At 49.7% G+C, this 23,203-nt stretch overlaps 2 protein-coding genes across 27 annotated transcripts in view; one reads left to right on the forward strand and one right to left on the reverse strand.

Annotated features, from left to right (window-relative positions):
* On the reverse strand, positions 1-20,279 carry ZNF142 (zinc finger protein 142). 10 transcript variants are annotated; one of them, XM_063645081.1, is made up of 11 exons: positions 20,142-20,279; positions 19,752-19,807; positions 19,473-19,573; positions 18,052-18,365; positions 13,628-14,227; positions 12,287-12,454; positions 10,556-11,380; positions 8,082-8,259; positions 3,940-6,973; positions 2,737-2,842; positions 1-893 (listed from the first exon to the last, which is right to left on the reverse strand). In XM_063645081.1, exons 4-11 carry the CDS (start codon positions 18,329-18,331, stop codon positions 424-426), a joined length of 5,661 nt encoding a protein of 1,886 aa, XP_063501151.1. In that variant the 5' UTR covers positions 18,332-18,365; positions 19,473-19,573; positions 19,752-19,807; positions 20,142-20,279; the 3' UTR covers positions 1-423. The 10 variants fall into 10 exon arrangements, with proteins under 10 accessions (XP_063501151.1, XP_063501152.1, XP_063501154.1 ...); XM_063645082.1 differs by lacking the exon at positions 19,473-19,573; XM_063645084.1 differs by lacking the exon at positions 13,628-14,227.
* Positions 19,909-23,203, forward strand: part of BCS1L (BCS1 homolog, ubiquinol-cytochrome c reductase complex chaperone) — a 4,313-nt gene continuing 1,018 nt past the window's right edge. The window contains exons 1-6 of one of the 17 annotated variants that reach the window (XM_063645107.1): positions 20,203-20,296; positions 21,077-21,189; positions 21,712-22,080; positions 22,178-22,317; positions 22,527-22,721; positions 22,965-23,028. In XM_063645107.1, coding sequence (XP_063501177.1) covers positions 21,761-22,080; positions 22,178-22,317; positions 22,527-22,721; positions 22,965-23,028 — 719 coding nt within the window. In that variant the 5' untranslated portion in view covers positions 20,203-20,296; positions 21,077-21,189; positions 21,712-21,760. Of the gene's footprint in view, positions 20,297-20,421; positions 20,702-20,742; positions 21,251-21,711; positions 22,081-22,177; positions 22,318-22,526; positions 22,722-22,964; positions 23,029-23,203 lie in introns of those variants that run through there. The other 16 variants (XM_055290615.2, XM_063645105.1, XM_063645106.1 and 13 more) reach the window with 16 other exon arrangements.

Raw genomic sequence — 23,203 nt, forward strand, 5'->3', positions numbered from 1 at the left:
TTTCTGTTTAACATGCTTTATAGAGCATTAGGCACAACACCACATGCGGTTGGATACAACTGGTTTTAGAAGATTCTGAAAGAAAATAGGACTTGACACAGTAAGAAGGAAAGAAAAGATGGAGTGGGTAAAATCCAGATCTTACAGCCAGGGACTTTGATGGAGTGATGGTGAAGAAACTGAGAACTTGCAGGTTAAAAACGCAATGTACGGCAATAAGAAATCAACGTTGTAGTCCATGTCCCTCTTTTATATGGGTGATAATTTCAAAGTACTATAGCCAGAGTCCCAGGAGGGTTCTAGTCACCCTTGCACCCCAAAAGCCAGTCCTTCCTTAGGCTCTGAGCTCCTCAGGCTAGTGCTGGTCCCAGTCTGCACATCTCAGACCATACCCTCTTCCTATACAGGAGGTGGGGCAGGCTTTCAGCCCTCAGGTCCAGTGTGGGGAGCGGCAGGAGCAGGAGGGCTGGGATCCTCCAGCTGCACATCATGCAGGTGCACTGTGGGGGTGGTAGGGTCTTTGCCCACACCCTGGTTTGGGTCGGCTTGGTCAGGGTGGTGCCTGCGTACGTGCTTGACCACCTGGAACTTTTGTTTGGCCTTGTAGTTGCAGAGGCGGCAAAAGAAGGGGTGGCGGTCGGTGTGGGTGAGGGCATGATGGCGCAGGCCAGCAGCCCAGCGGAAAGCACGGTGGCACACATTGCACACATAGGGTTTGGCCTCACTGTGCTTGCGAAGGTGGGTGCGCAGCAGGAAGCGCGTCTTGAAGGCCTTGCCGCACTGCTCACACATGAAAGCCCGTGCTTCTCGATGCCGGGTCTCCTGGTGCACACGCAGTGCATCAGCCCGGTTGGTGCAGTACTCACACTCGGGACACTGGTATGGCTTCAGTCCTACAGGACAGGGAACAAATCACCATTGAAAGGCGGTGGAGCAGGGTTCACTGGGCCATGGAGTTACTGCAATCAGTGGATATAAAGAATGCAAGCAGCAAGTTGACTAATGACCATATCTTTGGAATGCTCCAGTCCTCCAGTCCTGTTTGACATTTCTTTTTTATTTTTCTTTGAGACAGTTTCGCTCTTGTTGCCCAGGCTGGAGTGCAATGGTGCAATCTCGGCTCACTACAACCTCCGCCTCCCAGGTTCAAGTGATCCTCCTGTCTCAGTCTCCCAAGTAGCTGGAATAACAGGCACGTGCCACCACACCTGGCTAATTTTGTATTTTTAGTGGAGACAGGGTTTCACCACGTTGGCCAGGCTGGTCTTGAACTCTGGACCTCCAGTGATGTGCCCTCCTTGGCCTCCCAAAGTGCTGGGATTACAGGCATGGGCCACCACGCCCGGCCCTGTCTGACATTTCTGTGCCTTTCCAACACAGCGTCCTTGTATATCAACAAGAAATCAATGTTGTAGTCCCAGCAATCAATGTTGTGGGTGCCCAATGGATGCTGATGATTAACTGGACCTCTAACCAACTAGCTACCTGAGAGTAATGAATACTCAAATATGGAAGGGTTTCCCCGTGGGAAATTATAACCCTCTTTTGGTCACAGGGTACTCATGGAATTCAACAATTCATTTAAACACAACTGCTTGTTCAACTCAAAAAGTCAAAGACCCAGCCTGGGCAACAAAGTGAGAACTTGTCTCTACAAAAAAATTAGGTGGGCGTGGTGGCGTGCACTTGTAGTCCCAGCTAATTGGGAGGCTAAGCCAAGAAGATCATGTGTACCCAGGAGTTTGAGGTTGTAGTGAGCTATGACTGCACCACTGCACTCCAGCATGGGCAACAGAGCAAGACCCTGTCACTGAAAAAAAAAAAAAAAAAAAAAAGTAAAAGAAATACTTAGGAGTGGCCGGGCACGGTGGCTCACGCCTGTAATCCCAGCACTTTGTGGGGCTGAGGCGGACGGATCATGCGGTCAGGAGATTGAGACAATTCTGGCTAACACAGTGAAACCCCCGTCTCTAATAAAAATACAAAAACTTAGCCAGGCATGGTGGCGGGTGCCTGTAGTCCCAGCTACTCGGGAGGCTGAGGCAAGAGAATGGCATGAACCCGGAAGGCAGAGGCAGAGCTTGCAGTGAGCTGAGATTGCGCCACTGCACTCCAGGCTGGGCAACAGAGCGAGACTCTGTCTCAAAAAAAAAAAAAAAAAGAAATACTTAGGAGGGAAGAGGTAGAGGTGAAATAAGTGGCATTCATAAAAGCAGAGGGCCTTGAAATGCTCCTAATCAATTCCTCCACATAGGGGGATCAGATGCAGTAAGCACAGGCACACCATTGTGTGCTTTCAAGAACCAAGTTTGTGAATTCCGTCCACACCCAGGAGAAGAAAAGGAGGAACAGGCTGGAACAGGAGAATCCTTCACTGTCTCCTTTTTAACTCATGATAGTTCCATCATGTGTAAGAGCCAGGCAAATCTGCCCTTAGTCACGCAAGTTTGAGTTGGGGGTTCTCAAGAGGGGAAAAATGACTGACTTCGTAACATAGTCACCTGGGAAGCTTTTGGAAAGTACATACGCCCAGGCTCTCGGGTTTACTCTTCTGATTCTGACAAGTCTTCAGTGGGTTGGGGAGCCATTCTGGCACATACAACCCCAGCCAACCCTCTACTCCCAATGTGAAAATTGATGTTGGCCCTGAACTGGAACAAGGACCAACCTTGGTGAGGTTAGGTTTGCCAGGGAACAAGGGAACCCTTCAGGCCTGTCGAAACCACACAGACTCACCTGTGTGCTTGGTCATGTGGTATTTGAGCTGGTTGACCCACTTGCACTTGTAGCCACACTCAGGGCACAGGTACTTCCGTTCCTCCTTGTGGATCCGCATGTGGTACTGGAAGAGGCAAGAGCAAAAAGCAGAAAATATAGTAAGTGCTCAATAAATGTTAGCTGTTATTATCCAGATTATTCTCGCCCTGTTCTATGCCTTTATCATATGGCAAGCAGACATTATGGAACTTTTTCTTAATCTTCAGTTTGCTTGCTAGGGATTTTTTTTTTTTTAAAGAGACAGGGTCTCACTCTATTGCCCAGGCTGGAGTGAACTGGCGTGATCACAGCTCTCTGCAGCCTTAACCTCCTGGGCTAAAGCAATCCTCCCACCTCAGCCTCCCAAGTAGCTGGGAATACAGGCATGCAACACCATGTCCAGCTAATTAAAAAAATTAATTTTTGTAAAGACAGAGTCTCCATATGTTGCCCTGGCTGGTCTCAAACTCCTGGGCTCAAGCAATCCTCTGGCCTTGGCCTCCCAAAGTGCTAGGATTACAGGCATGAGCCACCTCACCTGGCCAATAAATTTTTTTTTTTTTTTTTTTGGAGATGGAGTCTGGCTCTGTCGCCCAGGCTGGAGCACAGTGGTGTGATCTCGGCTCACTGCAAGCTCTGCCTCCCGGGTTCACGCCATTCACCTGCCTCAGCCTCTTGAGTAGCTGGGACTACAGGTGCCCGCCACCACACCTGGCTAATTTTTTGTATTTTTAGTAGAGACGGGGTTTCACAGTGTTAGCCAGGATGGTCTCGATCTCCTGACCTCATGATCCGCCCACCTTGGCCTCCCAAAGTGCTGGGATTACAGGCGTGAGCCACCGCGCCCGGCCGCCCAGCTGATTAAGAAAAAGATTTTGTAATGGGATCTTGCTCTGCTGCCAAGTGGTCTTCAACTCCTGACTTCAAGAGATCCTCCTACCTTGGTATTTCAAAGTGTTGAGATTACAGGCGTGAGCCACATTATGGAACTTTATCTTTACAACAACCCTATGAAGTTGGTATTATCTCATTTTCAACAGATGAAGAATCTGAGGCTTGGTAAAGGAACTTTCCCAAAGTCACAGAGCTAGTATCTGGAGGAGTCAGCTTTAGAGAACTAAGGCAGTTTAACTCCAGAGGCTGTGCTCCTTGCACTTCCTGCCCCATATCCTCTGACATTACCTTGAGGCGAGAGGGATCAGCACAGGCATAGGGGCAGAGGTGACAGTGGTAAGGCTTTTCCCCAGTGTGGATGCGGCTGTGCCAGGTGATCTTCTGTCGGTTCTTGGTGCTGTAAGCACAATCGGTGCACTTGTAGAGACGAGTGCCCCCATGCCCTTTCACATGGTGATCTAGTACCAGCTGATGGCGGCACGTGAAGTCACAAAAGGGGCAGTGTAGGGGGGGCTGGCCAGCATCCCCATCCCCATCTGAGGCTGCCACAGCTGCTGAAGTCTCCTCATGCTGTTCCAGGTAGTGCTTTACCAGGCCCACCCGCTCCCGGGCAGCAAAGTCACAGAGCTGACAGCGGTGGCTGAAATGCTGCTGCCTCCGGTGCTCATCCAGAGCTGGTCGGCTAGGGAAGGCCTCCTGGCAGGCCCCACACTCAAGCCGTGGGTGCTGTTTACGGGTGTGTCCTCGTAAGCTGGCAGGGCTGGGGCACAGCAACCCACAGTGGGAACAGTGCAGGGGGTCCTCAGTGGTCTCTGCAGGAGAGCCAGGGGCAGGCTGTGCAGGCTCGGGGTGTCGGCGCAGAGCATGCTGCTTAAGTGCTGTCTCTGAGCTGAACTGGGCTTCACACTGGGAGCAGGCAAAGGCTGGGGTGCCTTGGTGGCAGCTGTTGACATGACGAGTGATGTCATGGCGAAGGTAGCCACTATAGTCACAAAGTGGACAGAAGTGGGTGGGTGTCTTGTCATGTACCCTTAACCGGTGCAAGCGCAGTTTCGAGTTGGTACCAAATGTCTGGGGGCAAGAGCTGCAGGGGATGCGGCCAACGCCTGTGTGTCGGGACTGGTGAGCCTCTAACCGGTACCGTCTGGTGGTCGAAAAGTCACAGAAAGGGCACTGATGGGGCTTCACTCCCTCGTGCTTGAGCCGCCGGTGCTGCTGCATGCAACGGCTCTGTTTACAGGTGAAGCCACAGTCCCCACACTGTAGATGGGGCCGGGGCCCACGGGCTGGGGCCGCAGTGGGGTGCCTCCTCTTCTGGTGGAGCTTTAAGGCGGCGGCAGCAGGAGCAGTGAATGGGCAGAGGCTGCAGTGCAGCTCTCCAGACTCGAGGGGGCAGCCCCGGGTCTGGTGAGTCCTCAGAGCCCGTTCCTGCTGGCAGGTAAAGGGACATGTAGGGCAGGAGAAGCGAGCCCCCTTCTGCTTTTGAACCAGAACTGTATCCCCATCACCAGAGCTGGACTCTGTACTCTCATTCTTCGGGGGAGCAGAGTCCCCATTGCTCAACGGGGACACATCAGGCTGGGTCTGGGGGGTCCCTCGTTTTCCTCCCCCGCCACGTCCTCCCCTGCAGCCTTCAGCCACGTGAGAGGTAATAGAGGAGAGCCGGGAACAAAGGAATGGGCAGGAGTTGCAGTGAAACTTGCCCTGCTCAAAGCGGTGCTTCTTCAGGGCCTCTGTGGGCGAGGAGTTTCCTGCAGGAGGGACTGGGTCAAGGTGGTGCTTCTTAGGGGCCTCCGTGGGTGAGGAGTTTCCTGCAGGAGGGACTGGGTCAAAGCAGTGCTTCTTAGGGGCCTCTGTGGGCAAGGAGTTTCCTGCAGGAGGGACTGGGGAACCAGAGACTGTGGCAAGAGGCTCTTCTGTTTCTTCTGGCTCCCTGGGAAGCTCCAAAGGAGCATCTTTTGGAAGCAGTAGCTCTGCTTCTAGTGGTGCAGGTGGGGTCTTCCCACCTTCTGTGTCCTCTGAGGCCTGGGAACCCGGGAGCACAGGTTGCAGAGGGATGGGTGAATCTGGTCTGGGCAAGCCCTTGTTCTTTCTGAGCAGAACAGGGCACTTCTTCAGCAGGTGGGTGCTGAGGCCACGTTGTTGCTTGAAGCTAGCCCCACACTCGGGGCACAGCAGGGGCTCTCGGCGGCCTTGGCATCCAGTCCTGGAGTGCAGATTCAGGGCCTTCTCCCGGCGAGTGATAAAAGGGCAGTGTGGGCAGCGGAAGGCTCGCCCCTCTCCCTGGATCACTACCATCTGCACCCGCCCCTCTAGCACCAATGCCTCTGCTTGTTCTTTGTCCTGTCTCCTTAGGGCCTTGAGTAACAACTCTGACTCAGGTAACGGGGGCAAGGGTGCTGTCTCAGCAGGTGGAGTTGCCTTGAAAGTTCCTACCCAGTTGTTAGGGGCCTCCTCTAAGGATGGAGGATTTGTGGAGGGCTCAGACACTGGCTTTTCCAGAAGGGGATTTTCTTCAGCACCCAAGTCAGAAGTCCCAATACCTTCAAAGCTAGATAGCTCTGGTCCTTCCAGTCCATCTGGCCCTTCCAGTCCCAGGGGCCTGAACTCCATAGGGGCTGTTTCAGTGACCTCCTCAAGGGGTGGCTCAGTCACAGACTCCAGCTCTACTCCCAGGGCCTCTAGGTGTAGTGTGCAGCTGCCCTCCTCCACCTCTGCTGGGCTGGGACTGCCACCCAGGTCATCCCCATGGGGAGCCTCACTGCCCTCCTGTCTTCCAGTGTTGACCTCCTCACTCGTCTCTGGCAGGGCCTGGTCCAAGCTGGGGTCCACCACAGTCCCAGGTTCGTGACCTGGCCCCTCAGGTTGGGCTGACAGCTGGTTTGAGGGCTCTGAATCTGGTGGGGGTGTTGGACCCTGCATGGCCCCTTCTGGCTCCTGGCTTGCATAGCAGAGCTGCCAGGCCTGGTCTCCAGGCACATAGCCATGGGCCTTGCGTTTGTGGAACAAGAGTGTGGTGTTGCTGAAGGTGCGGTAGTCACAGAGGGCACAGTGGAACTCACGGAGGCGGGTATGCTTGCAGTTCTCATGGCTCAGGAGAGCCTGCTTGTGGCGGCTCTGGTAACTGCAGTAGTGGCAAGGGTAGAGTGGGGCCGGTGTGCCGGGGTGGTGCTGGGAAGCCATGTGCTTCTGCAGCTCATACTTCCGCTTGCAGGCAAAGGCACACACCTCACACATCAGAGACTTGCCCTGATGCCGCAGCTTGTGGCTGCTCAGCTGATCAGCCCGGTGACAGCGATAGGAGCACTGGTTGCACTGATACCTGGCAAGGAGGGAAAGGGGGAGGCAATCACAATAATTAATCACAACAACTAAGAATCACTCAGTAAATACTTACTGTGGGCCAGGGTCTGCACTCAGTATCATACATGTGTCACCTGATGTAACCCTCCTTTTCACTACCCTATGAAACTGGTATCTCTATTTTCCAAGTGAGAAAAACTAAATCACGGAAGTTAATAACTTGCCTAAGGTTGGTTACAAAGTAAGCCAGGAGCAGAGACAGCCTAGCTTCAGGGCCTGTGTTCTAAGCCCTATTCTGTACTGCCTTCCTAAAAGAAAGTAATCATGAATCAGCATGACCCACTGTAGACGTCCAAGGAACTGACATGGCTACAACTCCACAGGGCAGGTTTCTGTGCCTCGTTTCCCTTCTCCCACAGAGGCAGGACAGCTCTAGAAACCCCTTAGCCAGCTGTGCCATAGGTCAGAGAACTTGCCTGGATTTGGAAGTGGCCAAGATTGGGGCATGAATATAGAGTCTGTCCACTTTCCCAGGGCCAAACTCTGAGAACTCAAGTGACACCTTAGTCTCTAGGCCTATACTGTAGGTCTATACTCCCTTCCCAGAGCCCAGAGAGCGCTCGCCATGTGACTGAGCCACAGTCACAGAGGCCAGCTGTAGGCAGTGGAGTTGAGACAGTGGGAACAGAGAAGGGTGTTAGGAAAAGACTCTCTTTTTTCTTTCCTTTTCTTTTTTGAAACAGAGTCTTACTCTGTCACCCAGGCTGGAGTACAGTGGTGCAATCTTGGCTCATTGCAACCTCCACCCCCTGGCTCGAGCGATTCCACTGCTTCAGCCTCCCAAGAAGCTGGCATTACAGGCGTCTGCTACTATGCCCAGCTAATTTTTGTAGTTTTAGTAGAGATGGGGTGTTGCCCAGATGGCCTTGAACTCCCAAGCTCAAGCAATTTGCCTGCCCCGGCCTCTCAAAGTGCTGGGATTACAGGTGTGAGCCATTGCGCCCGGCCTTAGGAGGAGACTCTCCAGGGACCGGAGAAAGAAATAGGGCCAGAAGTTAGATCCAAGAGGAAGCTAGCTTCGCGTAAGGTTCTTGGGATTGGGACGGAGGCCTATGTGTGTGTTGTACCTGAGGTCCCCTGCATGTTTTCGCATGTGCACACGGAGGTAGTGCTTCCACTTGGTGACATAGCCACATTCAGTGCACATGTAATCCTTGGTGTTGGAGTGGGTCAGCATGTGCTTGGATAGGTAGCTCACGTCTCGGCATGTGAAGTCACAGAGCTCACACTTGTGAGGCTTCTCACCTTATATGGGGGATGAGGATGAGGGGAGAGAACACAGGTCAGATACAGATCAAGTCGACAGACCATTTCTTCCAGCAAGCCTGCCCTGATGCCAGGGAGGAACAACAGCTTCATGTGCTACCTGAGATGGTGAAAACCTCACAATAATGAAGGCTGCTTCAGAGCCCTCTCAGACAACTACTCCCCCAACTCCCACACCAGTGAAGATGGGAAGAAAGTAAAGACCAAGCTTTTCTTTTTCTTTTTTTTTTTTTTTAATTGAGACAGAGTCTCACTCTGTCGCCCAGGCTGGAGTGCAGTGACGCGATCTCAGCTCACTGCCAAGCTCAGCTGCCCGGGTTCAAGCAATTCTTGTGCCTTAGCCTCCCGAGTAGCTGGGATTACAGGTGCCCGCCACCACACCTAGCTAATTTTTTTGTATTTTTAGTAGAGACGGGGTTTCACCATGTTAGCCAGGCTGTTCTCAAACTCCTGACCTCAGGTGATCCGCCTGCCTTGGCCTCCCAAAGTGTTGGGATTACAGGCGTGAGCCACCATGCCCACCCCAAGCTTTTCAAAACTAGCTTAAAGTCCACTCTTGATTTGTTTTACAACTTGCTGTCACTATGGTCAACTGCTCTACTTAGCCTAATTCTTTCGTTTTCTAGAACAAAAGGAAAAATAAATGAGACAACAGAACAGAATAGTCAAGAATTCTGAAGTTCAACATAGTAATAAAAATATCAACAGCCAACATGAACAAAGTTCTTACTATGTGACTAGCACTCTTCTGAGCACTTTGTGAAAAAATTCTTCCTCTCGGCCGGGCATGGTGGCTCACACCTGTAATCCCAGCATTTTGGGAGGTCGAGGCGGGTGGATCACGAGGTCAGGAGATCGAGACCATCCTGGCTAACATGGTGAAACCCTGTCTCTACTAAAAATACAAAAAATTACCTGGGCGTGGTGGTGGACGCCTGTAGTCCCAGCTACTCAGGAAGCTGAGGCAGGAGAATGGCATGAACCCAGGAGGCGAAGCTTGCAGTGAGCCAAGATTGGGCCACTTTACTCCAGCCTGGGCAACAGAGCCAGACTCCATCTCAAAAAAAAAAAAAAAAAAAAAGCCTCCTCTCCTCAAATTTTCAGAACATCCTTAAGAGGCAGGTGCTATTATCACCCTCATTTTACAGATAGGGAAATAGAGGCACAGAGAAATCATAGAGCCATTTAGTGGTAGTTTAAATCCTAGTTGACTACCATGTGGGTTTGAGCAGTCTGCTTCCTTGTCTCCAAAAGGTTAGTATAAAGATTATATGAAATGTCCCAAAGCTGTCAGTGATACTCAGTGAGAACTCAAAGGAGAGCTGTCCATGTTGATGGTCAAGACCTGGCACTGACAGGCTGGGGGCCAGATTCCTTCAAGACCCCTCCTTGTTGTCCCTGCCCACTCACCCAGACCCCTTCCCTATGGTGAAAGGCTAGCAATGTGGTATTCTGGTTCTAACACTATCTGTGTGATCTTAAAGTAGGTCTCAGAGTTTGTCTCTTTTCTCATCTTTACCTGCCTTACTTACAAGATTAAGCCTTTTGGAAAGACCTCAGAAACATGAGATTTTGTGACTAAAGCATGTACAGGAATGAGTTCAATGAGAATAATGGCTTTGTCCCAGGCTGCCTAAAATTTTTTCTCCTAAACCACTGTCTTTGATGAAAATTCTAAAAATGTCCTGTAAATCCACTGATGTTGACATAGAGATCACAAATGGGATGATGCTGTAGCAGGAAGCTTGGTTTGGTTGTTACCCAAAGCATCAAGAATGCTAGAACACAGTTACGAGTGCGAGTTAAACATCTGCAACTTCCAGGTCACTGGAGGTGATCTTGTTCAGTGTCATGGACGCCCAAGCTATAGAAGGCCATATGCGTGTAGACGGCTCAGTCCCCTCGCCCCTCTCTTAGCACATCCCAAAACATGAATTGCAAAGTAAGGTATTTGTCCTGGTTTGGGTTTCTTCAGGCTTGGTATTAACCCACTCAAGCCTGACTAGGGGTGGGCAGAACTGGACAGGGGCTTAAGAGCGAGGCACAGCACCACAGTGGTTAGAGCACAGGCTCTGGAATCAGACTGCATGTATTCAAATCCTAGCTCTACTACTTTACTAGCTAAACGACACTCAAGGCTCATTTGTAAACTTGGAATGCTAGATCTATGTCTAGGAATTTTGGGTCAAACGAGAAAATGTATGCAAGACCCTTTGTAGCCAGTATCACCACCATCATCATTATAACATTATTGTAAGGATGGAAACCATCCTACCGGTATGTAGAAGCATGTGTCGGATGAGCACCCTCTTGTGGGCAGTGGCAAAGTTGCACTCAGGACACTGGTGGATCTTTTCATGAGCATGCATCTTGCCTACATGATCCTGGTAAGCCACTGGGTTGAAGGTGGCAAAGGGGCAGAAGGTGCAGCGCAGCTCTTCACTGCCAGGGTGGCCCTGCTTCTTGTGTTTACGGAATAGGTGCTTATTGGAACAAGCAAAATCACAGTGGGGGCAGTGGAAGGCATAGTGGCTCTTGTGGTGGGCCTCCATGGCTTCGGCTGTGGCAAAGAGCATGGGACATGAGTGATGGCGGCACTCCACAGCCCTCACCCCATGGGTCTCCTTCAGGTGCTTAATGAAGGCCTTGCGGTCGGGTGCTGCATAGCTGCAGCTCTCCTGAAAGCAGCGAAGGGGTAACGGCTCTGCTGCAGCTGCTGCCGTGTGGCTCTTGAGGTGCTCCTTGAGGGCCTGGCTGAGGCGGAATTCCTCACGGCAGACAGGACAGGCATAGGTGTCTGAGTAGAAGTTGGAAATATCTTCATGCATGCTGGCCATGTGGCGGTTGAGTGCATTCCTCTCCACCGCACTGTAGTGGCACAGTGGGCAGTGGTGGGCCTTTTCACCCAGCTCCCGCAACAGATGGGTCTTGAGCTTGCTCTTACTGGTGAAGAACTTCTGGCAGTTGGGGCACTGGAGGCTGGGGTCTGGGAAGTGGAGATGCAGGTGCTCCACCAGATGAGTCCGCTTCTTAAAGCAGCGCTTACACTCTGGACACATATGGGTCTTGAAGAGGGACTCGGTGCCAGAGACCACATCCCCTGGGAGAGGGAATACAGAGTTGAGAGAGTGAGATTTTTCTGGGTATAGCCAGATAATGGGAGAACCACAATTTGCTCAGACACAAACGATGTGTGGCCTCTCTCCAGGAAACCAAGCAAAAGGGTCTCAAATACTGTAGTCTCAAAAAAGGGTGAGAAACTCAAGTTTTAAGAGAAGCAAAATCACAAGGGCTTCTCAGGCCTTGCTGTGACAGCCTGTTTGAAGTGCTTTATTCAGCTACCTGCTACTCTTGAGCCTTTGTTTAGAGCTGCTTAAAATAATCTGAATGGAGCATTCTTGTTCTTTCCTGCCTTGTTCTATGGGGGCAGGCAGAAGCATCGGCAAGATTAGTTAGAAGGAAAAGAGCCCCCAAGCGGGTGAGCCAAAAGAAGGTAAAGTACTCTTACTTCCAAACACTGGCTCACAGGCTCTAGATAATAATGAAGTTGGTAATAAATACAACCAAATCTTTCTTATTCACTTGATAACTATGCTCCTTGTGGGATGACTTTCAAATATTCTACTGAGATGAAAAACTGGGAAGCAAAGATTCAGAAAAAAGTATTTGAGGGCTCAGTGCCAGACAAAATAGGCTGCTGATCATCAATAACTTCTGGCATCTCTATATGATGAAGATCACCTCCTGCTTCCCTGCTAGTTTTCTGCCTGAGGAAAACCAGCCCAGTGAAGCAAACTCGATTTACCCCAATGCTATATTACTAAAGTCTTTACCATTCAGTCATTTATCATTTTCCCACTAGACCTTGACTTTTGAGTCAAGGTAGAACAGAATAAAAGGATCTGAACCAAAGCTCAGAAAACAAACCCCAGAGCCTCAATGCCAGGGTTTCAACAATCCATTTCTTCCCCACAACCAAGGGCTTCAAGCCTCAGGATGTCATTACCTTCCAGCCGCTGAGCCCCTTGGCCTTTATCCACAGCCTTCTGGGAGTCCTTCTGGGTGTCACTCTTCTCTTCTTTCTCTACATTCTCCTCTTCAGCTGTCTCCTGCCCAGGCAAGGGTGTACCTGCTTCCTGTGAAGGTTCTCTCTCTCCTGGAGGCAGTTTGGGAGCTGGAAATACATAAAACTTGATAAAGTCTACAGGAGCCAATGACAGCACTAAATGCTTATACTTCTCTACCTACTGGCTGAAATAATCACTCTCTCCCACTTTTAGCGTAAGGAAATCTTTGGTTTTATGTATAAATGTATTTCCACTCAAGATGGAAATAGGAGGACCAAGAGCTAAGTTATTAGCAATGTTCCCGTCTAAAGTAACTCAAACCTCAGAGAGCACCACTTTCAGACTCCATGAAGCTGACAGCAGTGAGGTCACTGAGGTCATAGGGGGCTGAAAGTAGAGAATGAGTAGACTGCAATTCCTTCTCTTATCAGAATCCTGGCCTCTCCTGGCCCGTTTTCTCTGTTTCCTCCTGCTGCTTTGCTCTCTCATGCATTTTTGGGACCAAGAGGAATGACAACTAGTAAAACACCATCTCCCTTGAAAGTTCCTTTCTTTCCTTCTTTTTTTTTTTTTTTTTTTTTTTGAGACAGGGTCTTACTCTGTCATCCAGACTGGAGTGCAGTGGTGCAATCTCGGCTCACTGCAACCTCCGCCTCCTGAGCTCAAGTGATCCCTCACCTCAACCTCCCGAGTAACTGGGACTACAGACATGTGCCACCACACCCAGCTAATTTTTGTATTTTTTGTAGAGACAGGATTTCACCACATTGCCCAGGTTGGTCTTGAACTCCTGGGCTCAAGGGATCCATCCACCCTGGCCTCTCAAATTGTTGGGATCACAGGCATGTGCCACAGTGCCCAGCCCAAAGGGTTATTTCCTTTTTAAAATAACCCTGGCTTCTACTGCCCAATCCCCAGTTGCTCTAAAGGAAAGTCTACAGGCATTCTATCAGTGGCCATAGCCAATGATGGTCATTTTCACTTTTGCTCTCAGAAAGTTGTGAAATGGATTAGAGAATATTGGTTAAGTAACTTCAGGCCACATGTAGCCTAAGCCAACTTCCACTCCTTGTCACAAACAAAGACTTTCTCTTTGTCCCATATATTCCAACTGTTTCAAGATGCCTTCCCATGTCATCCAGTAACTCCATCCTCCTGAGCCACTATCTAGATTCTCTTATATTCATGTACATTCATGGCCTTGGAAACAACTGCCTCTCCTATAAGATCAACTGTGGCTGAACTCCAGGAGAGGAACTGCTTGGCTCTTGGCCTCATACCTGGCAGCAGCTCCTGGGATGGAAGGCCCTGAATGGCAGAAAGTTCTCCCTGTGTCCCAGCACCATGGCTCCGCTGATGCTGCCGGAAGAGTTTGACGTTGGAGCCCATGAAGCTGCAGTGGCTGCAGTGGAAAGGGTAATGCGCCTGCCGGTGCAGCTCCATGCCCTGCTGGCTCCCGAAAAGCAGGGGGCAGCCCCGGAAAGAACAGGGCACAGGAACTGCTCTGTGAGTCTGCCTCAGGTGGTGCTGCAGACCCTTGCGATCTTCAGCAGAGAACACACAGCCAGATTCTGGGCAGGAGAAGGTGTCAGGAGTGCCCCGGTGAATCTTGAAGTGGCTCTTCAGGGCCTGGGGTTGGGCAAACTCCTGTCTACACACAGGGCATGATAGGGGGCTAACTGGTGGGCTCTGGCCCTGCAGAGGGCCAGGGAGGGTTGGGTTGCTGGGAGGCAGCTCTACAGAGCATGGGGGGCTAGAGAGGCCCTGCACAGGCTGTATATGGGTTTCACTGCACTGGTGCAGGGCCAGCAGAGTGGGCTCTGCGAAGCTCTGTTCACAGCGCTCACAGAAGTACACCTCCACCACCTTTACCAGGACACCTGCAGGCAGAGGACCGACAGAGAAAGGCATAGAATCAGATGGAACAAGACTCATAGGAGTTAGTTACTAGTAGAAAATGTAGGTGAATCTTTTAATATTCGTAGAGTACAGATGGACTTTGAGTCTGGTCCTACACCTGGACTGTAAGCCCCATAAGGTCAGGGACCATCTATCTGGCACATGCATTTGGATTCCTAGCACAATACTTGGCACAAGGTAGGTGCTTAATAAATATTTGTTAAATGAGTGAACAAACAAGCAAATCCAGAAAGCATTAAGACAGTATATTTTGCCCAAGTGAAAACCAGAAACTTCCAAAAGAAAATGACAAACTAGGGATAATATCTGCAATATAAATGGTAAGAGCTTTACTTTCAAATTCTGTAAAGAGCTTTACAAAGGCACAGGAATGGAGAATATCCTTTCTGAAAATAATTATTATTCTCCATAATAATTGCTGCCGTTTTAAAAGCAATGGGCAAGACTTTGATAAAGAAAGGCTTAATAAACGCTCTCATTTGGTCCTCCAACAGCCCTATGAGAACAAGGTCCTGAGATTCTACGAGATTAAGACTACTATGTTTATTAGTGGTAGAGCCATGACTCAAGGCCAGGTTTGTCCTACATTTATTCTGCTGGTCTGTTTGCTCTTTATTGTTTTTTTTTGTTGTTGTTAAAAAAAAATTTCAGAGCCAGGTGCGGTGGCTCACGCCTGTAATCCCGGCACTTTGGGAGGCTGAGACGGGAGGATCACGAGGTCAAGAGATCAAGACCATCCTGGCTAACATGGTGAAACCCCGTCTCTACTAAAAATACAAAAAATTAGCCAGGCGTGGTGGCACACACCTGTAGTCCCAGCTACTCAGGAAGCTGAGGCAGGATAATCGCTTGAACCTGAGAGGCAGAGGTTGCAGTGAGCCAAGATTGCCCACTGCACTCCAGCCTGGCCAAGAGAGAGACTCTGTCTCAAAAAAAATTTCAGGCCGGGCCTAGTGGCTCACGCCTGTAATCCCAGCACTTTGGGAGGACGAGGTGGGTGGATCACCTGAGGTTGGGTGTTCGAGACCAGCCTGAGCAACATGGAGAAACCCCATCTCTACTAAAAATACAAAATTAGCTGGGCATGGTGGCGCATGCCTGTAATCCCAGTTACTCAGGAGGCTGAGACAGGAGAATCGCTTGAAACTGGGAGGTGGGGGTTGCAGCGAGCCAAGATCACCCCACTGCACTGCAGCCTGGGTGACAAGAGTGAAACTCTATCTCAAAAAAAAAAAAAAAAAAAAAAAATTTTTCAGTGCAACATCTAAAATGATACATAAGTATACAAAGGAAGAATAACCACCCAGCACCTTCACACACACAATTTGGTGTGTTTCTTTTTGACCCTTTTCTTCCCACTTGCTATATATCAAAGATATTTTTATCTTTGAGTACATCTAGTTTATACTTTCTTGTCCAGTTCGTGTTTTTTCCAGAGCATGGACAAATCAAAATGAAATTCTGCCCTTACTTCCCTGGGGACCAAAAAAATAAAAATAATTTTTTTGGCTGGTGGTGGGGGAAACAGGGTCTCTGTCACCCAGGCTGCAGTGCAGTGGTGGTGTGATCACAGCTCACTGCAGCCTTGACCTCCTGGGCTCAAGTGATTCTCCCACCTCAGCCTCCTGAGTAGGTGGGACTACAGGCACCACCATTCCTGGCTAATTTTAAAATTTTTTATAGAGATGGGGTCTCCCTATGTTGCCCATTCTAAAAATAATTAAAAAAATAAATAAATTGCACCCTTACTGATGGACATTTGGGCTGTTTCCAACCATTACAAATAAAGCACCCCTATATATCCTCATCCTTGCTCTGGCCACTGTAATTCGTGTGTCTTTGTGCATTCCTGCAGTGGAATTACAGTGGTCAGAGTATGCAAATTGTAAAATTTGCTATGTAGCTGAATTGACCTTCAAAAGATTATACTAATTTGTATCTCCATAAGCTGTAACATAATGTTTCCTATAGCCTCATCAACACTAGGTATTATTAAAAATGTTTAATTTATGCCAAAGTGCATCTCCTGTTTTTTTTTTTTTGAGACAGAATCTCGCTTTGTTGTCCAGGCTGGGGTTCAGTGGTGCGATCTTGGCTCACTGCAACCTCTGCCTCTTGGGTTCAAGCAATTCTCATGCCTCAGCCTCCTGAGTAGCTGGGATTACAGGTGCCCACCACCATGCCCAGCTGATTTTTTGTATCTTAGCAGAGATGGGGTTTCACCATCTTGCCCAGGCTGGTCTCAAATTCCTGAGCTCAGGAAACTGCCTGTCTTGGCCTTCCAAAGTGCTAGGATTATAGGCATGAGCCACCATGCCCAGTCGCATCTCTTATTTTTAACTGGAATTTATTTGTTTGCTAGTGAGATTAAGCACTACTTTTATTTCTTCTTTAGAGCATTGCACATAGATTTTTTTTCCCATTTAAAAAAAAAATGGTTTCTGCTGGGTGCGATGGCTCATACCTGTAATCCTAAAACTTTAGGAGGCCGAGGCGGGAAGATTGCTTGAGCCCAGGAGTTCAGGACTAGCCTGGGCAACAAGGTGAGACCTCGTTTCTACCAAAGAAAATTTAAAAACTAGCTGGGTGTGGGTGGTATACATCTGTGGCCCCAGCTACATGGGAAGCTGAGGCAAGAGGATTGCTTAAGCCCAGGAGGTCAAGGCTGCAGTGAGCCATAACTGTGCCACTGCACTCTAGCCTGGGTGGCAGAGCAAGACCCTGTCTCAACAAAACCCCCCAAACCAAAAGAAAACAAAAAAGGGAAAGCAAACAACAAAAAAGATGGTTTCTTTTTCTTACTGTGGCTCTTTGAATTTTAAAGATATTAACTCTTTCTTATATATTGCAAATGTTTTTCCTAGGCTTTTTTTTTTAAATTTCTTTCACCATATGGAAGTTTGGAAATATTATATGGTCAAATTAGCTAATCTTTCCCAATATTCTTTGTCACTATACTACAGTGCCAAGTGAAGTGGTGACAACTATGGCTGGAGGATGGCAATTAAAAAACAGGGAAGCTTCCTAAAAATAAGAGGTGAGGATAATGGGATGAATAAAGGGAGAATCTTTCATCTGAGATAAATACAAATGCTCAACTCCTACTTTTTTTTGTTGTTTTTTTTTTAAAGAGATGGGGGTCTCACTATATTGCCCAGGCTGGAGTGCAGTGGCTATTCACAGGTATGATCATAACATACTGCAGCCTCTAACTCCTGGGCTCAAGCAATCTTCCTGCTTCAGCCTCCCAAGTAGCTGAGACTACAGGTGCATGCCACTGTACCAGGCCTCAACTCTTATTCTTAACAACATGCCTTGGATGAGTAAAGTATGTTATACACAAAAAACTAGGGCAGGGAAATACCAGATCACTTCTGGAAAGCCCTGCCAAGCCCAGGGTGGTAGAGACACGGTTTTTGCTTAATCCCTGGCTGCAGTTCCTGGGTAGGAGGGTCAATATGGAGGAAAGAATCTCCAAGGACTGTAAGAGTAGGGACAAGCCAGGATTGGGCAGAGGTGTCAGAAAGGTCTTACTTTCTGGATTAATGCCTAGTACACATGAAGCCCTTGCAGGACAGACTGCCAAAAGCTTGGTAGAAGGCTGTGCACCACTTTGCCAGCCTTCAATCAACATGCACCAACTGCAAACCAAATGACAACATCTCCAAGTATAAAAATAGGATACTACCTTGTGTTCTCATCATATTTATACAGAATCAAAAATAACCCAGACAAAACCTCAGAGCTGCTTGTCCCACTGGCCTGCTTGCAACTGTGTTTGTACCTGGGGTCTCTCCAGGAGCACCTGGGGTCAGGGTTCCAGCTACTGTCTCCACAATGATCTCCATGTTCCCTGGTCCCTCTTCAGTTGCTGTGGCCTCTACCAGCAGGCAGCCTGGCTCAGTAGGTATAGGTGCAGGGTCCCCAGAAGGACAGGGGCTCTGGACAGGCCCCAGGATTCCATGGTTAGAGAGAGGCGGGGGGATCAGCAATAGCTCAGGGCACAGTCCATCCATCTCTCCGGTGCTATTGGCTGGCTGTGAGTCCAAAAGGGGGTCTGTCATCACCACCGACTTGTGTGTTTTGGCCTCTTAAATGCTGACAAGCCAACCAGAAGAAAAACAAAGTAAAGTTAGAGTTCTTACTTTCTTCCTGGCTGGCGTGGGTACACAGCCCAGTGTCCACCCACTTAGGCATTTTCTTGCATGGCAATATGCCATATATACCTTATGAGACTAAATAGAGGCTTTCTTTTATGATAATGTTCAGAAAAAAAAGTATAAAAATGATAACAGAATATTAGGACAGAGCCAACAAGTATTGGCCAATGTATTAATGACTGTAGGTTGTCTTCTGCCAGCTAAGTGCCCTTAGCCAAGTCATTAAGCAATTTGGGTCTCAGATTTCTTATCTGCAACAAAATTAGGTGGGGCCAAAATATCTCAGAAGTCCCTTTTTTTTTTTTTTTTTGAGACAGAGTCTTGCTCTGTCACCCAGGCTGGAGTGCAAAACCAGTGGTTCCTCACCTATAACGTAACACATTTGGAGAAATTTCAAACTCATTAACTGACTATGGCCTCAAACTAAATATGAGAACATAACTGAGGAATGAATGACAATTGAATTGCATATCCTGTTATACATGGCTAAAATAACTTTAAGCTGAATAATTAGTAATTAATAAGAATGATAGGAATCACTTCATGAAATTGAGTCACAGACAAGATGCGAAAAGAAAAAAAGAGAAAAAAAAAAAGAAGAAACCAGGCCGGGCACGGTGGCTCACACCTGTAATCCCAGCACTTTGGGAGGCCAAGGCGGGCCAATCACCTGAGGTCAGAAGTTCGAGACCAGCCTGGCTAACACTGTGAAACCCTGTTTCTACTAAAAATACAAAAAATCAGCAGGGTGTGGTGGCACACGCCTGTAATCCCAGCTACTCGGGAGGCTGAGGCAGGAGAATCGCTGGAACCCGGGAGGCGGAGGTTGCAGTGAGCCGAGATCGCACCACTGCACCCCAGCTTGGGCAACAAGAGGGAAACTCCGTCTCAAAAAACAAACAAAAACCAAGATCCTGCAATCTGATAGTCCCTATTTCCAGAATCCCATGGACTCAAAACAACAGATCACAGGGATTCACAAGGTGGCTGGAAAGTGTACTCCCGTGGTCAGAGGGATTCTCTGGAAACTGCAGCCTCCACTTACTGAATATTATCGCTGCTCTGGGAAATCTTCAAGCTTGACCATACATGGCCTCCGGGGGGAGCCAAGGAGGACGCTGAGCCGTCAAGATTAAGAACCTTCACCTGCAGGAGGGCAGGGTGAGGTGGAAGACAGGCGGGCACGAGAGAAGAAATATGCTTATGTTCCGGGCAGGAGGGCTGAGGAAGAGAAAGGACAGACTAAGGCAGAGAGAAGTCCTGGAGAAACAACGGGCCCCGGCCTAGGGACCCAGGTTCCCACCTGCCTCTGGCTCTGACTCACCGCGTGGCCTTGGACAGACACAGTCGCTTCGCTTCTCTGGGCCTCAGCTTTCCTATCTGTAAAATGGAGGTGATGACAGTGTCCACATCGTCGGGCGGGAGCTGGATCATAAGAGCCAGCGAACGGGAAAGGCGGTTTGTAACCTGGAAGGCTTGGGATGGAGCATCGTCATGATTTTGGTCCTGAGAGCAGCGGGTACCCGGGCGGGGTCCAGAACCGTGACGCGACTGCGGCGCCGGGGCCCAGCTCATCTGGGTGCTCCCTTCAGTACCTCCTTCGGAGAGTTCCCAGCGCCCAGGCCCACCCTGATCCCGGGGCTCGAAAAACTTTGCCTCCAGCTCGCTCCACCCGCATTCCCTTCCCAGTTCCGCCCCGCAGCCGCTCACTCACCTCCAGACCCAGAGCCGGCGGGAGCCGCATCTCTATGGTCGGCCACGGCTGGAGCGGCACCCGGGGCCCTCTTTGTGCGACCGCCTCCTGCTCAGCCGCCTCTAGGATATTGGGGATGTGGAAGCCACTCTCTCTTCCTCTTGCCGGCTGCCGGGGTACTGTATGTTTTCTCTCTGTGGTTTTTCCCGCCCTCCACCCCAACTCCAGCCCTGAAGCCGGAGAAGCACCATCGAGAGCTCTGGGGTAGAGTGGCGTGGGCTTCTCGGTGGGTGTGGCGGGAAGTAGATGAAAGGACCCGGGGCGGGGCCGAGCGCAGCTTCCCCAAAGTGCAAGCTCAGTGAAACCATCGAGACGGAGGGCCAGAGAGTCACGGCGGTGAGAGGGCTGAGTGACGGGTTACCCCAAACCATGTGGCTGGAGGCGCGAGCTGGGGTGTGGGCGAGGTTCAGGAGGGGGTTCCTGGGTGTCGCGGAGGGGCCGGGGGCCTGAGAGCTTTGTCTGTGGCCTTCCATGCATAGGTGTTTTGGAATTCTGGATCCCAGTTCTGAGGCTCAGCCGAGGTCACTGCTGTCAGCTCACCTCCCTGCATGCTAGGCGCAGGGCAAAGTGGCCGGGGTTCGGGGTTGGAGGGGAAGTGTACCAGAAACAACTTTGCGCTTATCCCTCAGGATCTTGTCTACGATGTGACGATCCGTGGAGAAAGTAACAGATGGGCAGATTTTCAGTTGGGGAGAATGAGGGAGAAAAGAACGGGCATTCCGAGCCAAGAGCAGTGCATGAGCAAGGAGTTGGGAGGTTGCTTACTTGTTGAACATATTTGTTGCATATTTGCATATTTGCCAAACAGGTAGTGTTAGGAGCTAATCCATGAAAGGTAGGTGGGCGCCGTATTGTAGAGGGCCTTGAGTACCAAGCTGAGTTTATACCCAATTCAGGGTTCTGTTGGGAGCCAGCCATTGAAGGTGCTGGAGCAGAGAGATATGGAATTGGAGCTGATGCCTATGATCAAAGATCTGGACCCTTGTGTAGCTGTTCCTTGAAGCAGGAGGTGAAGACCTATTAAAATGCCATTTCAAGAACTACGATTTTAAAGACAGTTTAGGTGGGAGGTAATAAAGGTCTAAACGAGACATTAGATATTGGGGACGTAAGGGAGAGGATATTTGAAGGACATTACTCATAACAAGACATACGGTTACTGACAAGTCAACGGACGCTTCTCCCTTGCTGACTGCAGCCAGTGGGCCCCTTTTTATCAAAGCTGGTCCCAGGGACCACAAAAATCTTGTCCATCCATTATCCTGATGTGAAGCCTGTTTATATAGCTCTTTTTGGTTTAAGGCATCTCCAGACATGGTCCTCTGGTAGGAAACATGTATGAGTAGACTAATGAAGGACAAAATGGGATGAGGGACCTGGAGTCTCCACCCTTGCATTCCAATACCACCCTTACCCCACAAAAGGAGGGTATTGACCCACACAGTAGTGCTGACCTGTGGGCAGGGCTGGGGAGGTCCAATTTCTAAAGTAATCTGTGCTTTGTCCCATCTCCACTGTTCCCCACCCCTAGGTTTTCGTAACACCCCAGGGCCTGTAAGATTTGGTGTTTCCCTTTCAAGATGCCACTTTCAGACTTTATTCTGGCCCTGAAGGACAATCCCTACTTTGGGGCTGGATTTGGGCTGGTGGGTGTGGGCACAGCCCTGGCCCTGGCCCGGAAGGGTGCCCAACTGGGCCTGGTGGCATTCCGGCGCCATTACATGATCACACTGGAAGTCCCTGCTCGAGACAGGAGCTATGCCTGGTTGCTTAGCTGGCTTACCCGCCACAGTACCCGTACTCAGCACCTCAGTGTCGAGACTTCATACCTTCAGCATGAGAGCGGCCGCATTTCCACTAAGTTTGAATTTGTCCCCAGCCCTGGAAACCACTTTATCTGGTAAGGTTGGGAGCTAGGAGGGCTGTGAGAGTAGAAAAGAATGATGGGAGCTGGGTTTGACCCATTCACTCAGTCTGTTTTGATCGTTCTTATTCAGGTATCGGGGGAAATGGATCCGGGTAGAACGAAGTCGAGAGATGCAGATGATAGACTTGCAGACGGGGACTCCTTGGGAATCTGTCACCTTCACAGCCCTGGGCACTGACCGAAAGGTTTTCTTCAACATCCTGGAGGAAGGTGTGGGATGGCACAGGCAGGCTTTCTAGGGATGTTGCAGGGATGGGGACATTTGACATCAGATGAGCAGTTTGGAGAGGTGGAATAAGCAGGCCGGGGTGAGCCCATGGGAACAGGGGGCCAGAAGGAAGCTGTTTGGCACAGCTCCAACTAATTGAAGAATCAGCCATAGTGAAGAGAATTACTGGCTTTATCTCATCTTCTCCCAGCTCGAGAGCTAGCCTTGCAGCAGGAGGAAGGGAAGACCGTGATGTACACAGCTGTGGGCTCTGAATGGCGTCCCTTTGGCTATCCACGCCGCCGGCGACCACTGAATTCTGTGGTTCTACAACAGGGTCTGGCTGACCGAATTGTCAGAGACGTCCAGGAATTCATCGATAACCCCAAGTGGTACACTGACAGAGGTGAGAAGCAGCTGGGGTCTTGGCTGTGCTGTTTTTGACATTTTTAGAAGGGACAGGTTGGTCTCCAGCCAGATGGGGCGATATAAAGCTCTAGTCCAATTCCCAGAGATTAAGAGGAATGAAAAGTTGTGTGTGAGAATGATTTATTTCCGTACCAAGTTTATCAGGCTTCCAGGGGACAGGGCTGGGAATGAACATAGATATCTGGGGCAAAAGATATGATCATCCTGGCTCTATCCCTAGGCATTCCTTACAGACGTGGCTACCTGCTTTATGGGCCCCCTGGTTGCGGAAAGAGCAGTTTTATGTGAGTATTCAAAATTTCTCTTAACTTTGCAAAACGAAGCCTTTGTGGAAACACTGGGCTGATGGGGTTGGAAAGGGAAATGAATCTGGGGATCGGGGACCAGGATAAACATGAAATGTGTGGAACATTAGGGTGTGAGGTAGAAGTCAGGCCTCTGAGACACATGTCCCCAGAC

The sequence above is a fragment of the Symphalangus syndactylus genome, chromosome 8 (assembly GCF_028878055.3).
Source record: "Symphalangus syndactylus isolate Jambi chromosome 8, NHGRI_mSymSyn1-v2.1_pri, whole genome shotgun sequence".
NCBI lineage: Eukaryota > Metazoa > Chordata > Mammalia > Primates > Hylobatidae > Symphalangus > Symphalangus syndactylus.

Excerpts from the sequence above, each read along its gene's own strand:
- ZNF142 (XM_063645082.1), bottom strand. The coding sequence starts at position 18,331 with ATGACAGACCCCCTTTTGGACTCACAGCCAGCCAATAGCACCGGAGAG. Across the intron at positions 12,455-13,627 it reads ATCCCAGGAGCTGCTGCCAG|CTCCCAAACTGCCTCCAGGA; the intron begins GTATGAGGCCAA and ends ATGTATTTCCAG. Across the intron at positions 8,260-10,555 it reads ACACATGCTTCTACATACCG|GTGAGAAGCCTCACAAGTGT; the intron begins GTAGGATGGTTT and ends CCCCCATATAAG.